Source organism: Urocitellus parryii, chromosome 9, assembly GCF_045843805.1.
Source record: "Urocitellus parryii isolate mUroPar1 chromosome 9, mUroPar1.hap1, whole genome shotgun sequence".
In the NCBI taxonomy this organism is placed as follows: Eukaryota; Metazoa; Chordata; class Mammalia; order Rodentia; family Sciuridae; genus Urocitellus; species Urocitellus parryii.
In genome coordinates, this window is record NC_135539.1 from 22,986,981 (window position 1) to 23,003,686 (window position 16,706).

The following is a 16,706-nucleotide window of genomic DNA, read 5'->3' on the forward strand; positions in this document are numbered from 1 at the left end:
AGTTGGAGGCACAGAAGGAAGGCCCCGCTGCCCAGCCTCATCCTGCTTCCTGTTCCCAGCACCTGCAGGCCCAAGCCAAGAGTCCCCTCCACAAGATCTTATTGTATCTTAATTTGCATCCTAAGCACTTGCTCTTTGGCTCCATTCATGCAGACTTTTGGTTTCTTTAATGAACATTTTGTAATTTTCCGTGTATGAGTCCTAACATGCTCTGTCAGATCTGGCCTAGAGCGGCGCGCTCTCCCATTTCGCCTTGCAGGCATTACTTGCTGGTGTGTAGAACTTGTTCTGGTGTTGGTCTTGCATCTTGCAACCTTGCTGCGCTCACCGTATTCTGGTTGTTTTGTTGGTAGGTTTCTTGGGGTGTTATGTGGAGACTGTTGTGTCACCTGCAGATGGGGACGGTTTTGTTTCTCCTTCCCAGTTGGTGTGCCTCTTCCTTCCTTCTCCACTTAAGCACACTGCCTAGCACGGTCAGTGGTACACTGCTGACCTTCTCCTGGTCTTGGGGGGAGCGTTCTCACTGTTCCCTCAGGTGTTTGCGCACGTTCATTTTCAGGTGGAGGCAGCTTCGAGCCCTGTTAGGAAGGTTTGTAGTCGGCTCTGTGCTTTCCCTCTACTGGTCTGACTCTGAGCCAGAGCTTGGTGTGTGCACAGAAGCCAGTTCTGTGGCCCTGGTTTTTAGAAAGAAGGAGCTTTGTTGAAGGTTAACTGACAAGAAACAGAAGACTTACTTAGGTCCCGCGAGGAGAGTTCCCAGGGCTTGGGGACCTAACGGGGCTCTGTGCCTGGAACTGGATTGCGGGAGCTGCCTTGTTCCTGCCAGGGTGGCAGCCCGAACCCCGCCCCCCCCCCCAGCCCCCTCTGATAGCTTGCTGGGGAAGGCGGGCCATCTCGTTCTGCTGCCCACATGGCCTCCTCTGATACCACGGGGCAGGGTGGAGGCCTCATGATGCCGGACTCTCCACTCAGCTCCTTGGCCTCTGGTATGTGGGGTCTCCTGGTGCTGCAGGGGAGGGGTGGAGGTCCAACTACTGCCCCGAGTGGGTTCCACCATGCCGCTGCTGGGAAAAGGGCAGGGTTCCCTGCACTCTCTCTATACCTCCCAGCAGGGGGGTAGGCAGAGGCCAGCTGTCCTCTTGGCCTGGGTGAAGTGTTCTCTCTTGCTGGGCTGCCCTCTTTTTCTCTTTGGCCAGAGAGAGAAGTGTCTGTGGGGCTGTTGTGTTTTGATCATGTCCACTGTGCTTCTGCACCATCTCCAAGGCCCACTCTGGGATACAGGAGCCCAAAGCATGGGCTGAGAGGCTCCTCCTCCTGCTATTCCGCAGCCCCGATCCCTGGCCTGCGGCCTCCACCTCTGCCTCCACTGTGTGGAGTTGGCGGGGCTCCCAGAAAGACCCAGGGGAAGGGCTCTGCTGCCCCTGGGCGGACCCAGCTGCCTTCCCCTGAGGTCTGGGTTTCCATCTCCCCAGTGAACACTCTCCTATTTAATATGCCATATTTTTCTGATTCTGGTAAAGTTGACTAGCAGAAATAAGGATATTGCCATAAAATGGAACTTTGAAAATTCTCCAGTTGTGGCATTTCCTTTTTTATTCATTTCAAAAATTAAAACACTTTCTGATCCAGGAGAGCATGTAGTCCAAAATGTAAGGTGAGTTTTTAAAGAAAAAAAATTCTACAGGGATTCCAGGCCTTGGTTAATATTTACATTTAGATGACCTTCAGAGATCCTGCGTGAAGTGTGCAGGAGTAGCAAAGGTGTAGTCTCCAGAGCACCTTGTTAGGATCTGTGCAGCCCGTCAGTGCCCAGATCGCCCCCTGGTGGCGGGGAGAGCCGCCTGCTGCACCACAGGCCAGTCTCCCTGGCTGCAGTGAGTGCCCTTCAGTAGCTGGTCTCCAGAGCAGCCATCCTGCCCCTCAATCACATTGCAGGCCTGTGGGAGTGTTGCTGCTGGCAAGAGGCAGGCTCATCGGGGACCCAAAGCAGAACCCGTGTGGCACTCAGTGAGCGCGTCTGGCCTCACAGCAGAAAGACAGGCAGCTTGGCGTTCAGGTGGGGAAACCCGCGGAACTTGGTTCATGGTCATCAGACCACGATGAAACCAATAAACCCTGGTAGTTTCAGTTCAGAAACACTGCAGTCCTCTCCACACGTTGGTGACCACAGCCTGTTTTAGTGGCTCTCTGCCACGGAAGCCAAGGCCCTGGTGAGGGGCACACGTGCAGAAGTCTTGTGGTGGTTTTTGAAGACTTGATTGCTTATTTTAAAAAACAGACTTGACGTTTTAGAGCAGCTTTTTATTTATAGGGAGATTAAGAATATAGACTGATGGCCACATTACCAAAAGCAGTGTTCAGTTTCAGTGCAATCCCCATGAGAATGCAAAGGACATTCTTCACAGAACTAGGAAAAAATAGTCCTAAAATTAATTTGGGAGAATAAAAGACCCAGAATAGACAAAGCAGTCCTGAGTAGGGGACTCACAACACTTGATATTAAATTATGCCCCAGAGCTGTGGTAACAAAACAGCATGGTGTTGGCATCATGGTAACATGACATGAAGACCCATGGAACAGAGCAGAGGACAGGGACAGTCCACACACCTGCCGCCATCTGGCACTGGACAGAAATATAGGTAGGAGAAAAAAACACCCTTTTAACAAATCACGTTGGTACAACTGGAAATCCATATGAGGAAGAATTCTGAAACCTGATCCCTGCCTCTCACCTGCACAAAAGTCAAATCACTGTGGATCAAGTACCTTGGAATTAGATGAGGAGCCTTGTAACTGCGGGAAGGAAACATAGGGGGACCAACAGTCCATCATAGGTGTAGGACCAGCTTCCTTACCAGACTCTTCTAGCTCAGGAGATAAACCAAGAATCATTAGTGGGTCGGCGTCCTGCACAGCAGAGGAAATGAGCATACAGAGAGAGAGAGCCTCTAATGGGAGCGATCCTTGCTAGCTACAGGGGATTAATACCCAGACTACATGAAGAACTCAGAAAACCCCAAATAACCCAATCAGCATATAGGCAAAATAGCTAAATAGAAACTTCTTGAAAAAAGAAAAGCAAATGGCCAATGGATATGAAGAAATGTTCAGCATCTCTAGCACTCGGGGGACCGAATACCAAAACCACACTGGATCTCCTCTCACTCCCGTCAGATAGATGGCAGTGGTCAGAAATACCACAGTAAGAAGTGCTGGTGAGGATGTGGGCAGAGGTTCACGCCCACGTCCTAGGTGGGCCTGCAAGTCCACACAGTCACCCTGGAAAGCACTAAGGGAGTTCTCAAAAAGCTAGGGATGCAACCACCTAGGGCCAGCGTCCCACCACTCAGTGTTCATCTAGACGACTACAGCATGCTGGAGGGACCCAGCCACTTCAGTATTTGTGGCAGCACTGCCCGTCACAGCCAAGGCATACAGAAGTTAAAAAGAAGAGCATGGCTTGGACTTGTCCTGTGGTCAGCGTCTCGTGCTGGTGCTGGTGGTGTGTTGGAGTCCTTGACCAGAGTGGTGCGCTGCTCCAACTGAAGTCCCTAGGGCGTCTGGAGTTCCTCAGGCCTCCTTTCCTGTCGTCTTGCTGTCCTCAGCTTCACATCACACCCAGCTGTCACATCTCTTTAGGTTCCTCTAGGGGACAGCAGTGTTTCACTTTCCTTACTTGATGGCCTGTCAGTTTTGAGGGCTACTCTGTGAGTTGCCTGTGGGACGCCCACTGTTGGAATCTGTGTTCCTCATGAGGCTTGGCTTTGTGTTTTTAAGAGAAAGATCCCAATACCTGGAGCTTTTTCCGTGGCGGCACACCAGGGCACATGCACACCGCCAGCATGGTGGGTGACACTGTTGCTGCCTCCGTCAGGGGCCACGGCAGAGTGTAGGCCTCTCCTGTGGGACAGCTCTCCCCTCCCCTTGCTGCTTTCTCCAGGAGGAAGCCGTGGTGGGCAGCCCACATGTCAGGAGTGTCCCTTCCTCCCCTGCGGGCTGTCCCCAGGCGCTGTCCTGGTGTCAGCTCTTCAGTGGCTCCTGGGCCCACCTGCCATACTGACAGCAATGTGGGGTTTCCTGATTTGTTTGATTTTCGCCAACCCTTCTTACTTCTGGCACTCTAGGATTCTCTAGGCTGATTTGTGTATATTCCTGCCCAGCCCCAAAGTCGGCCATTTCTCTTGGGAGCCTGGCTCCTTTCATTGTTGAATGGTATTAGGGACCAAGATTCATGTGCTGGGGTGCCCATTGCTGCTGGTGTCTTTTGGGTTCTCCCAGCTGGCAGTGGGGAAGTGTGTGTGTGTTCTGACGTCAGGTCTGTAAGGATGTCTGTGCATGGCCTCTGAGGTGTCCCCTGGACGTGCTGATGGGGCATGCTAGACTCTGGCTGCACACACCACTCTGGCCTCCCCCGTGCTCATGTGTATGTGCCGCTCTAGCAGTGTGAAGCCGGCTCCTACCGGCAGGCACGCACCCTCTTAACTGTTCCACTCAGGACCCAGGTACAGTGGTGTGGGGTCCCTGGACTGCAGCGCTCAGGGCGGTTCCTTTTGCCTTAGCCTCGCCTGCTGGGCTTGCTTTTAGATCTCTCGGTCAGTCCCTCTTACCCCAAGACAGAGGCCTGGCTCCTCCTTCCCTCCCCTGGTGTAAGCCACTCTCTGGCTCCCAGAGACCCGTCTCTGACCAGTGCTCACTTGCCTGCTGGGCCTCAAGCTTGGCAGACTCCTAGAACTCAAAGGCAGTGCTGCTGGGTGAGCTGGCATAGAGCACTTGCCCATTTTCAGGGCATGGCCGGCTTCCCCATGGCGGCCGACCACTGTACTGCTCCTGAGAGGTGGAGAGAGCTGGCAAGAGCAGCCTTCCACCTCCAGACACCTGGGACTGAACTCTAGCTGGGCCTCTCTCGTCCTTGGCAAGGCTTGAATTTTTCTAGCTTGAGTTTCCACCTTTGGAATATGAGAAAAAACAGTATTTAAGAGTCAGGAGCCCCTGTCAAGATTCAGTGAATTAACACATGTATGATGCTTGTTGCGGTGACCGTAATAAATGCTGCTGGTTGTTAAGTTCATCAGCAGACCTTAAAACCAAACCATGATAATGAGACATGGCAGGAGACAAGAAGAGACCATGCAGGACGATGGCAGAAGAGGCCTCTGAGCGCCTGGAGGGAAGGCCACTACCCAGTCTCCATCTGCCACTGAGTGAAGAGTGAGGTGAAGGTAGTGGGTGGGGTTGGTCCTGCTCACCTGGGTGTGAAGGAAAAGCAGATTCGCGCAGTGGGGACAAAGACGGCGTCTGCCCAGAGACACACCAGGCCTGGGGGCCGCAGCAAAGCCCAGGCAGGCCCTTGCCCTGTGCTGGAGGTGGACAGCAGTGTGGAAAACAGAGTGCAGGGCTGAGGAGTGGGCAGACTGCTGGACGCGTGGCCCACCAGAGGCAAACTTGGAGGATACAGACAACAGACAGGTAGATGGACGCAGTGAGCATAGGGCAGTGACGGCCTCCCAGCAAGGAGCTCCCAGGTCAGGCCCGAGGCCCAAGACCCCAAGCAGAAGGGACGCATCCCCAAAAGCCAGTGTCATCCTGCCACTACAGACTGATGGGGACACAACAAAAAGAAAACCAGACCAATGTCCTTGACGAACATAGGCCAGAAGTTCTTGATGAAGGACTTGCAGACAGAATTCAATAGCACCTCAAAAGGCCACACCATGGTCAATAGGGTCCACTCCAGAGATGCCAGGAAGGTTCAGCAAATCAGTAAGTGTGACACAGAATCAGGAGTGACAGTCCCATGACAGTCTCAAAAGATGAGGGAAAATCTCTGATAAAACTGAACTCCCAAAACATACTCAATAAAATATTTCGTGAAGAAAAAATGAAAAATAGAAGTGAAAACCAGCAAAGGGAGGAACCACCAGAGATCCAACATTTCAGAGTCTCTGCAGGCCTGGTGGGAAGAGGAGAGCTCACTGCACTGAGCTCGTTCATTGAAGGACTAGGAAGTCAACAAATAAATACCCTAACATTGCATCTCAGAGACCTAGAAAAAGCAAAATTAACACCCAAAGCAGTAGAAAACGGAAAAAATTAAGATCAGCTGAAATCAATAAAATTAAAACAAAAAAAATGACAAAACAAAAAGTTGGTTATTTGAAAAAAATAAATAAAATTGATAAACCCTTAGCCAAACTAATGAAGAGAAAGAGAAAACTCAAATCACTAAAATGCTCTATGAAAAACTAAATATCCCAACGGACAGTACTGTTGCAGTAATTCACGTGCAGGTCAGCATGGGAAAAGAAAGAAGCAGCAGAGCAAGCGAAGCAGCAGCAGAAAAAAAATTCTTTATTGTGTACAAGCAATCTTTTTATAGTATTGTGAACAAAGAAGACAGCCTTCCAACATCAATAAATAAGGTCTTTCAGCTAATTAAACATAGCATACAGAAGTTTTACCTTCTAATCAGAAGCGACCTGCTTCTCATGGCTGATCTATTCTCGGCCCAGAGTATGCTGAGCTCTGCTCTTTGTTAAGATCAAATGATAAAATTTTTCTCAGTGCCCTCCTAGCCCACTTGGCCGAACATCCCGTTTGCAGGCAAGTCCTCCCAAGGACAGCAGACACCTCTTTTTCAAGCATGTCCGCTGTTACCTATCTATACCTTGACAGAATATCCCGTTTGCAGGCAGACTCCATCAAGGACAGTAATAGTAACGCAGTTACATCTGATTCTCTGCACACTACTGAAATACGGATGATAATGAAAAACTATTTTAAAAATTTACATTTTAATAAAATAGGAAATCTGAAGACATGACATTTCTAGAGACATATGACCTGCCCAAGTTGCATCAGGAAAACAGAAAAATTTAAACAGATCAGTTTCAAGCAGTAGAATTGCTGATGCCATCAGATCTCGCCAGATGCCCCTGTTGAGGAGATGAGCTGGGTTCAGAGGAATGAAGAAAACAGTAAGAAATCATGCAAAAAACGTGCACATGAGTTTCCCAGGTCGCGGGTGGGACTGCTCGGTGACCTCCAGGGTCCTCTTCCATGCTGGAAGGCAAGAGAGAGCACACACCTGGAATCTCTTTATTTTGTAGGAGGACACACAGAGGAGCTTGATGGAATGTTCTTTACCAAATAAGGCAGGGGGTAGGTTTCAAAGGTGGAGCCTTGCTTCGTAGCGTCTTGTGGTCAGCAGATTGATTGACATCGCGGCACGTGACACCCATCTCAGGTGCTGTGTGGGATCACAGGGAGAGGGAGAGGAGAGCGCACTTGTGTCGCACAGCCCAGTCAGCGTACAACACCAGGCCTGTCCCCTCATATGGCTCCAGGGCGCATAGCTTGCACACACAGCCCACAGGTGGCTCATGACAGTCAGAAGCCAACCAAAGAAAAGCCCAGGACCAGATGGGCTTTCAGCCAGGTTCCATCAGACCCTCATAGAACTCCACCAATGCTCCTCCAGGTGCCCCGCGACACAGGAAATGAGAGGACCCTTCCAACCCCAGTCTGAGAAGCATGATAGGCAGGAGAGGTACTTTGGATCTGCAGGTCATGCTGAGGAGGCAGAGCCAGATCCCACCCCATGTCCGTCCTCAGGGCCAACAGGTACCTTGTGTTTGTGCAGAGGAGGAGCTGGGCAGGGGGCTGCGCCAGTCGTGGTCTGGTGGAGCTGAGCTCTGGGGGAGCACCCTGTTCTGGTTCTGCAGAGGGATCCAGGGGGGCCTTCCCACTGCAAGGACAGTCACCACTTGCTGCTCGGGGCGTCTGTCTGTCAGACCTGTGACCCTGGAGGGGGCAGTTCAGTTCCCTTGAGGTATGTGGATGGCCTCAGGGTGGGTGCTGTGCCTGCCTCTCTCCTGAAGATGCAAGACACTGAAGGCTACAAGTGCTGACAGCCAGTGTCCCTGCAGTCTGTCTCGGTCTTGAAGGGGGTGGGGGTGTGGGGGGCTGAGAGACCTTGAACTGCTGGTTTCTAGACAGACACTTATTTTAAATGATTAACTTGCCCTGTGCACCGCTGAGTGGGTCACACGGTTAAAGTAGTGGAGGAGACAGTGTGGAACTAAGGCAGAGGTGCAGGCTTCTTCCTGCTTCCGCTTATTTGTGGGGCCTGAGCTGCGGCTTTGCGCAGAGGCAGCTTCCTGCGTCCCTGTTGCCGCAGCCCTGTTCACCATGGAGCCACGTCCCTGGTAGCTGCTCTGTTTCCAGCATAGCCCAGCGGTGTTTCATTGCTGGGACCAAAATGCCTAGCGAGAGCAGCTCAGAGGAGGGATATCTATTTTGGGGTCACAGTTTCAGAGGCTCAGTCCATAGTAGGTCAACTCCATTGCTCTGGGCCCAGGTGAGGCTGCATATCCTGGGAGGCGGGAGGCAGGGCCCTCAGCTCATGTGGGTGTCAGGGGCCAGGAAAGAGGCAGGGCAGCCCCACGACTAGCTCCTCCAGCCACAGCCCACCCACCCACACCAGGACGGACTGATTGGTCACAGCTGTCACATCTGGTCATTTCACCTCTGAACGTCCCTGCAGTGACCGGAGGTTTGAGGAACACCCTCAGATCCAGACCATGACACCTTCAGTTTCCTTGGAGCTAATCGGTATGTGATGGTGATGATGATGAAGATGGTGACGAGGATGATGTCTAGGTTTCTGCATTCTCTAGCGGATTCAGCCCTCAGGCTCTCTGCCAGGGCAGTCTGCACTGGACTCTCAGCATCTTGGGTTTCCCATGAGGTCCCTCTCTCGGAGCTGTCTTTCCAGGGACACTTTCTGGTCCCCCTGTGTTGGGCAGGTCCCTCTCTGTCCAGGTCTCCTTGGTTTCTCCCCATGAGAGCTCTCTGGTTTCCAGGGTCCTGTGTTTTTGTTTGACTTGTCCCTACTTCATGGGAAACGTCCTCCCGGGAACTACTGAGTGTACGACAGGTGAGATCCTGGGTGTCTGCAGACGTCACCCTCCTCCACCCTGTGGAGGGCCCGCTTCTGTGGGCTGGACGGTGCTCTGCTGCACGCAGGTCAGTTCAGTGGGAGGACTGGGGGCCCCGTCCTCCCTGTGGTGCCCAGCCTGGGTCCTACTGGGTCTCCTCCGCTGCCACCGGGCTCCATGGTGAACCTTTCCATCACTTAGTGGGGTTTCCCGTGGGACCACAGTGAACATAATCTTTTAAACACTCTGGTGTCAGAGACCCTGTGCTGTCCCTGCTGTGTGGGAAGGAGAGGAAGCAGTGAGCATGGGCCCTCGGTCAGCAGCGTGATGGCTCTAGGGAGGCAGGGCCAGGGCGCACTGCCCTGCACAGCCTGGCTCCATCAGTCATGGCCTCACTGCCTTGCCCCATGCCTCGAGACCATCCGTGACCATCTGTGACCTTCTGAGTTTGTAACTCTGCATAGACCATCTCCCGTGCGTTGGATTAGAAGAGTTCTTGAGGCGGGATGACCTCATGTCTCAGGACACTTAGCCTCCAGTTTTGATTTGGATTTAATGTCCCTGTTTACGCCGCTGTCATTAGCAGTGTCTGCGTCAGTCATACTTAACTTGACCTTTTACACGAACAGTACTTCTGTCCTCAAATTGTCATGAGAGGTCTTTGGGGTCTGATGACTCCGGGTTCATTTCAGATCAACCTATTATGGACTATTTGTGCCACCCCCATCCCTGACCCCTCGTGAGGCTGCATGGAAACGGGGCTGGATGGGACCTGGGAGTGGGCCTGGTCTGGTGGACCCGCGTCCTTGAGACCCTCTCCGAGCCCAAACCGAGGAGAGGCTGTGCGGGACACAGCCAGAAGGCAGCCACTGCAGGCTGGGAAGGCCCACCCTGTAGATGGTCCTCCTGGCCAGGCCGCGGCAGCCAGAGCCTCAGGGCCTTGTGGTTTGTGTTCTCACTGGCACATGCCAGGCGTCAGCTTCCAGTTGCCAGGTCTGTGTCCCTGGTTTCTGCATTCCGAACCAGCTGGAGGCCCAGAACCAGTAAGAACGGTTTCCCCCAGGGCTGGACTTCTCCCAGCACCCGGAGTCCGCCAGTCTCCTGAGGTGCAGCCAGCAGTTTTGTGATACATGTAGAATAGTTTATGGGTTTTGCCTGCGTGTGTGTGTGTGTCTCAATGTGTCTGTGTGTGTATGTGTCTGCATGTGTATGTCTGTGTGTGTATGTCTGTGCGTGTGTGTGTGTGTCTGTGTCTATGTGTGTCTGTGTGTCTATCTCTGTGTCTGTGTATGTGTTTGCATGTGTCTGTGTGTGCACACACGCGTGTACCTCCTAGATTGAACTATAAAATATGTTTTTTTACCGTAGGCTGGTATAAAAAGGAGAGTCAGGTCTATTGCTCTAGTCCAGACAGACCCTTTAGTCCTCAGGCTGTCTGTGGCCAGTGATCACTGATGAGTCTGAGGAGGAGGAGGCCTGGGGTCATGAAGGCTGAGGGGCCAGACTCTAGACCTGGAGCTGGACCCCAGAGGGACAGGAACAGCAAGGAGGGCTGTGTAGCCTGTTCTCACAGACACAGCTGGGAGCCCCAGAGGCCCCCCGTGGGGCCACATTCTGGGTGATCGTTGTTTCCCTCTTCTGCCCAGGGCACATGCCAGGTGCTTTGTGGTCACCTGTAAAGGGCCTGGGCCAGGTGCACAGGCGTGGAGGGGAGGGAGTGGTGAAGGGCAGCCTTGGGGGCCTCACTGCTGAGGTACGCTGATGCGTCTCCTCCTGTGCTGGTCAGGGAGCCCTGTCTCCACAGGAGTGCGGGGGCCTTCTGCATGGACACACTGAGATGGTCCTTTCTGTATTGTGTAGTCCGTAGCAGCAGAGTCCCGTCCTGTCTCCCAGGACGTCAGTGAGCAGGTGGGGTTTTTCCACCCTGGTCTTCTAGCTTCACTTAGAGGTCAGGAGGATGGGGCTGGCCTCAGTGTCCTGAGTGATGGCTACAGGGTGGGTCAGGGCCTCCGCTCGGCCTAATCTTGGCTGGTGGGCAGTGCGGGAGGTCACTGCAGACGGGCTGTGAGGTGCTACCGTTGGGCAGCTCAGGAGCAGGGACCTGTGGCACAGGAGCTGTCCTGGGCTAAAGGGATGGGGGTGTGGCGCTTCCCAGAGAAAGGACAGAGACCTGACGTGCAAGCTGGTGCAAACCAGACAGGCAGCATGGGAGCCTGGGAGGTGGGGCCTGCTCTCTGGAGTCCGAGGGTGCCTGTGTTCAAATGGGTGGCCATCTCTACCACCCTGGGCCGAGACTCGGGCAGACAGCAGCAGCTGGGGGAGGCCACAGCTGGAATTGGCTCAGTCAGTGGAAGATGGTGGCCTCATGAGGTGATGTGGGCCCCTGGTGGCAGAGCTGCTCAAGAAGATGGTGGGGCGTGGGTGTGAGCACCAGGGGAAAGGGTCAGCTCCTTCCACAGTAGTGGGTGGAGAACAGTCAGGGCCTCCAGTGTGGGAGAGATGAAGGCAGAGAGCCCTGGGGGCACTATTTCAAAGAATGGTCTTTCAAGGAGATTTCTCAGAGCTATTGGGTAAGAAATTAGATGCCACAGTAAATTCCAAACCCAGGAGCCTGCTTATTTTCAATAATTCCTTTTCAGCTGGACCAGGAAGCTCTTGCTTGACTTGGTTCATGGAGTTAATCAGGCTCTGTTTTCATTTCTGAGACAGTTAACTGTCGATGGTGGGTTTCAGCACAGCGGGTACACTCTCCACGGTGCTGCCAGGCAGGCGCTTGGGGGAGAGCCCTCACAGCTCAGCTGGTTTCCCCGAGAGCTGCCTCAGCTTTGCCTTCATTCCACATTGACTTTTGAGAAGCAGTTTCCTTAAGAGTACAAATTGGATTATTCCTCTTTATTGAATTGGCTTTCTGCTAATGAGGTATTGTATGCACGTTGGACTGGAAAGGCTGGTTGGAGTCATTTAGCATTTCAGAGTTGGAAGGCATTGATTAGGGCTTTGCTAATAACTCAAGCGGAGTTTGGTAATAAAAAGGCTTCTGCCAGATGAAGCTAATAGCCACAAAAATCCAGCCAGACAGAAGGTGGCCGCAGGACCGGGGTAGCTGGGCCCTGAGCGCTGGCAGCACTGGGCAATTTGATGCCCGTCAGCAAGACTGCTCCCACAGCCCCACCCGGGCCAGGACATCTCCCATCCCACAGCTGGTCCTCGGCCCGCAGGTTGCAGTGCCCAGGGGAAGCACCTGCCCATGCTGCAGGATGCAGTGCCCAGGGGAAGCGCCTGCCCATGCTGCAGGAAACCAGGTGTGGAATGTGGAAGTGTTGACCTGACAGGGAGAAAAACCAGGTGCATTAGTGCCTTCCCTGTGGATGGTTCCCCTTCTGACTTGAGGCTGATTTCTTTCCAGTTTAAGATCGAGGGAGAATGGTGGACGTGGATCGACTACAGTCGCTTCCAGGAGCTCGTCCAGGAGTACGAAGATAGCGGTGGGTCAAAGTCCTTCAGTGCAGAGGACTACATGGCCAAAACCCCTCCCTGGGCTTTATTCGGTGCCAGGGAAAGAGGCTTTGATCCCAAGGACACAAGACATCAGAGAAAGAACAAATCCAAGGACGTTTCTGGATGTTGAGCTTATCTGAATTCAGGATGCGGGAGGACAGAAGCGAGGCAGCCCCCAGGTCCTCGACCCTGCAGATCTCGTCTCCCCCATGGCTGTCCTGTGGGGCTGGAGACGGCCACACACTTGGTGCCTTGGAGCAGCTCCTCACTTCTTGCCTGGACTCTGTCCCTCCCCGCTGTATTTCTGAGAGGAGGTTGTTTGGGGAGGAGGGCAGGGAAGAGCCATGACTAGGATTTAACTAGTGGTTTTGAATCAGTCTTTGCGAGATGTCTGGAGTGTCACTCATGGGAGCCTTGTGCAGCGTGGACACTGGCCCCACCTTGGGCCTTGGGCTTCTTGTGCGGTGGCCCCTGGTTACAGAGATTGGCTCCAGCCCTTCTCACAGCCTGCGAAGCCTGCCAGCTGTCAGTTTGCAGATCTCTAAGTATTGCATTGATTACATCACTATGCACCACTGGAGCTTTAGGAAGCTCTTCTGGACCCCAGTCCCACCGTCACCATGGGACACAGTACACGGCCACACAGAGCAGAGGCGTCCTCTTGCCAGAGGGGTGCCTCCCAAGGACCCTGGGCCATCTGCCTCCCCTGCGCCCTGGGCTCCTGCTTGGCAAGGCCGCTGCCTGGGCCTCCTCTTGCCCCTGGGGTCCCTCCTGTACTCTGTGGCCCTCGCTGAGTCACACAGTCTGTTCTTGAAGGCTCAGGCTTTCTCTAGTGGAAAACAACGCACTCAATATTTTTTTTTCAAGTTGTCAAAAGTTATTTTAAAATTCTTTTATCTAAAAATAAATGAAATGATCTTTTCTGAAGACTTAGAGCACGAATACTCTCATGTGCCCAGTGTAAGGTCCTTCTGGTCCTCTGGGTTCTGAGCCCTGTCAGACCCACCTCCTCATGCGGCAGCTGTTCTGTGAGGCCCTCTGCTCTGGGCTGAAGTTAGATTCATAGGTGACGCAACCTTCCTGCCTGCTTAGTTGAAAAACGGTACCGTGTTTATTTCTAAGTGGCAAGAGTCAAACACCTCTCCCTTGTGACGTGGGACGGTGAATATGGGAGAACCAACTCTCTCTCTCTCTCTCTCTCTCTCTCTCCCTCTCTCCCACTGTCTGCTTCACTCTCTCGTTCTTCCACTGTTTGCTTCACTTCTGAGGCTAGATGTGTGGGGGCTTTCCCCAATGAGCGACGGCATGGCTGTGACCTGGGGTTGGCTCAGTTGTGACACTGACTAGAGGTAGCACACAGCCCCCGGGTTAGGGGCTTGGTCCCGACAGCAGTTGGTTAGTGGATCCCTGAGTCACTGAGGCTGCAAGTGGGGGTCCCCTCAGCTCCCCTCCTGGGCCTGGTAAGTTGCTCAACAGGCTCTCAGAACCCGGGACCACCATGTGCAGACTGTGATTTGCAGGGAAGGTGGAGGTGGGCACCACCCTCTCCTCTCCCACCAATCTGGAAGCCCCACAGAACCCACAGTTGGCAGTCTTAAGCAGCTCTGTCACTAGGCACCATGTGTCTCCAGCTCCTTGCCCCTGCTGGAGGGTTGGGAATGGGCTGAGAGCTCCAAGGATCAGCCTGAGTCTAGGAGCCCAGCCAGGGCACCTGAGAACACCCCAGAGAGTACGAGCTGTCCATGCGGAGCCGCCAAAGGCCAGATCTTAGGACAAAGGGCATAGATAGCTAGCACCCCTGCCACCCCGGAGATAAAAGGGTTCTAGGACCTTTGTGTCAGGATACAGGGGGAGAGAGGACAGATATGTGTCATTGTTACGGCTGGGATATGAGGTGACCCCCGAAACCTTGTTACAGCAGGAATGCCCCAGGGTAAAATGAAGGGGCTCATCCTGGGGTGGATGCCCTGGGGGTGGCAGTGGGCAGGTGGCACCTGGGCTGGAGGGTTGGCTCATGGGGCTTCCCTGGAAGGTGCGCCCTCCCTGCACACCCTACCCTGACTCCCTGCTCCCCGACCCCACCGTTTGTGAGCAATCCCTTCCCCCTGTCTCACCTGCCATCCATCCATCCATCTGTGGACTGAGACCTGAAACCTGAGCCCCAAGTGAACCTTCTCTCAGATGTTCTTGTGGATATTTTGGTCACAGGGAAGCTGAAGCTGCATAGCAGGGTCACAGGTGGGGGAGACGGGCATCACAGCACCTGTCCCCCACCCCCAGGCTTCAGCACACAGAGGCAGCCTCGCAGGGCAGCGGCCCTGTGCTAGCAAACGGAAGCACCTTCATGGAGAAGCATGTGCTACAGAGCCAGAGCCCAGCTGGGTGTGGGATGGCTGGCCAGGCATCCAGGTGCGGGAGGCTGAGGAGGCCCTACGTTTACCCCAACCAGCAAATCCCTCCCTTAGAGAAAGCAAACCTCTGGACTCTGCCTCAGTGACAGGTAAGGAATTGTTCTTTTATGCCTGAAAACATTTGAGAACAGATCAAAGGATATTTCTGGCCTTGAGCTTATCTGACTTCAGAATGTTGAAGGACAAACTAAATGGCCCAGAAGGTTGTTCTTTCTATTAAAAAAAAAAAAAAAAAGGAATAATAACATGGCACATTGATCCCAGTTCACAGTCACAAGGAGATTCTGGAGTGCCCAGGGCACCTTCAAGGGAATCTGGAATCTACCCGAACATAGAGTCGGAGGGGAGGGACCTGGATGCACCACCGTAGTCTGCTTGCAAACAAAGCCTCTGATTCCCATTGGAATCTTTCCTGGCAAATGGTTTTAACATTAGCTGAAAAATTAGCCACCAAGTGGGAATAGTTAAGAAATTTTAGAAAAAATAACAAAGTTGCCTTGTAAGATATCAAAACATAATAATAATTAAAAGGAAACAAAACCAATTTCCAAAATGAGTGGGGGCTTAGTGACACCCTTCCGTTGGAACAATGCAACAATGAGCAAAATAACTAAATCAACCGATTTCTTTTTTTTTTTTTCTTGGAATTGAACCCAGGGGCACCTTATCACTGAGCCACATCCCCAGCCCTTTTTTATTTTGGGACACGATTTTGCTACATTGCTGAGGCTGGCCCTTATGTTGCATCCTCCTTCCTCAGCCTCTGGAGTCCCTGGGATTACAAGTGTGCACCATTACACCTGGCCGCAAGGCTTTGCTTCAAGTATTGTGGGGCTCTGTTGTCAGGTGCCACCAATCTATAGCCATGTGTCTTTGTAGTAGATTGTACAGTGTGCTTCGCTTCAGCAGGACTTGCTGTTGCCGGACACCTGCTCTCAAGCACAGGCAGTGGCTCTTGTCTGCTGGGAGACTTCCCCTTCTCGCTGGGCTACTTCTCTGTGGGCTACTGCTTTCCTGGTCCTTCCCGTCCCTTGCCTTCCCACCTCACTGTCTCTGAATCTACAGTGCGGCCCCTGGCCAGGGCCTGTGGCTGGAGGACCATTGCTCTCTGGAGCATCTGCCATCTGTCTCTTGATGAGGTGCCCTGAGATGGGTTGCTCTTTAGTGTCTCCAGGCTTGTGGCCGATCCTCCCTCCCGCTGCCTCCTTTGGTGAGGAGACTCTGTTTAAGTCCCTTGCTGCAGATTTTACTGTATGTATTTTTCCTGTTGGTGTCACCCCATGAGGGTGGCCCTCAGTGGTTCCTACACAGTGAGATGGCCGCTCCTTCCCCACTTCCCTCCCTCTCGTGAGAATCACACAGTGGGTCTCTGCACATTGCAGCTCCAGCAGCACGATTGCATGTGCTCAACTGTAGGCAATTGTATTTAAGGCAAAAGGGCCATAGTCTCTGAGGACAGCCATGCTGTAGTCCTCACAGGGTCCTATCCTCAGTGGACCAAGTCAACTGCGTCCTTTGTGAAAACTCTTGGGCGATTCTGCTGATGGTGAATTGTTCTATTTCTTGTTCATCTGGCAATGTCTGAACTTTGCTATTTTTTAATATTTTTGTGTTAGTTGTAGATGGACACAATACCTTTATTTTTATGTGGTGCTCCTGATTGTCCCAGTGCCCCTGCACTGGCTAGGTGGGCGCTCTGCCACCGAGCCACAACCCCAGCCTCAACTTTGCTATTTTTGAAGACTTCCACTAGATAGATAGAGAATTTGGGCTGAGAGTCAATTTCATCTCACTTTTCTGATGAAGTCAACTGCTAATTTTATTGAGGCTCAGTAGTTTCTCTTGAGAAGATGTGTGTGT

The 16,706-nt window shown here is 52.8% G+C and overlaps 1 protein-coding gene across 3 annotated transcripts in view; it reads left to right on the plus strand.

Annotated features, from left to right (window-relative positions):
* The window catches only part of LOC113190847 (S-adenosyl-L-methionine-dependent tRNA 4-demethylwyosine synthase TYW1-like), a 107,877-nt gene extending 94,498 nt beyond the window's left edge, over positions 1-13,379 (plus strand). For all 3 annotated transcript variants that reach the window (XM_077802343.1, XM_077802342.1, XM_077802344.1), the window contains exon 16: positions 12,344-13,379. In XM_077802343.1, coding sequence (XP_077658469.1) covers positions 12,344-12,565 — 222 coding nt within the window. In that variant the 3' untranslated portion in view covers positions 12,566-13,379. The remainder of the gene's footprint in view (positions 1-12,343) is intronic.
* Positions 13,380-16,706: the final 3,327 nt, after the last annotated feature.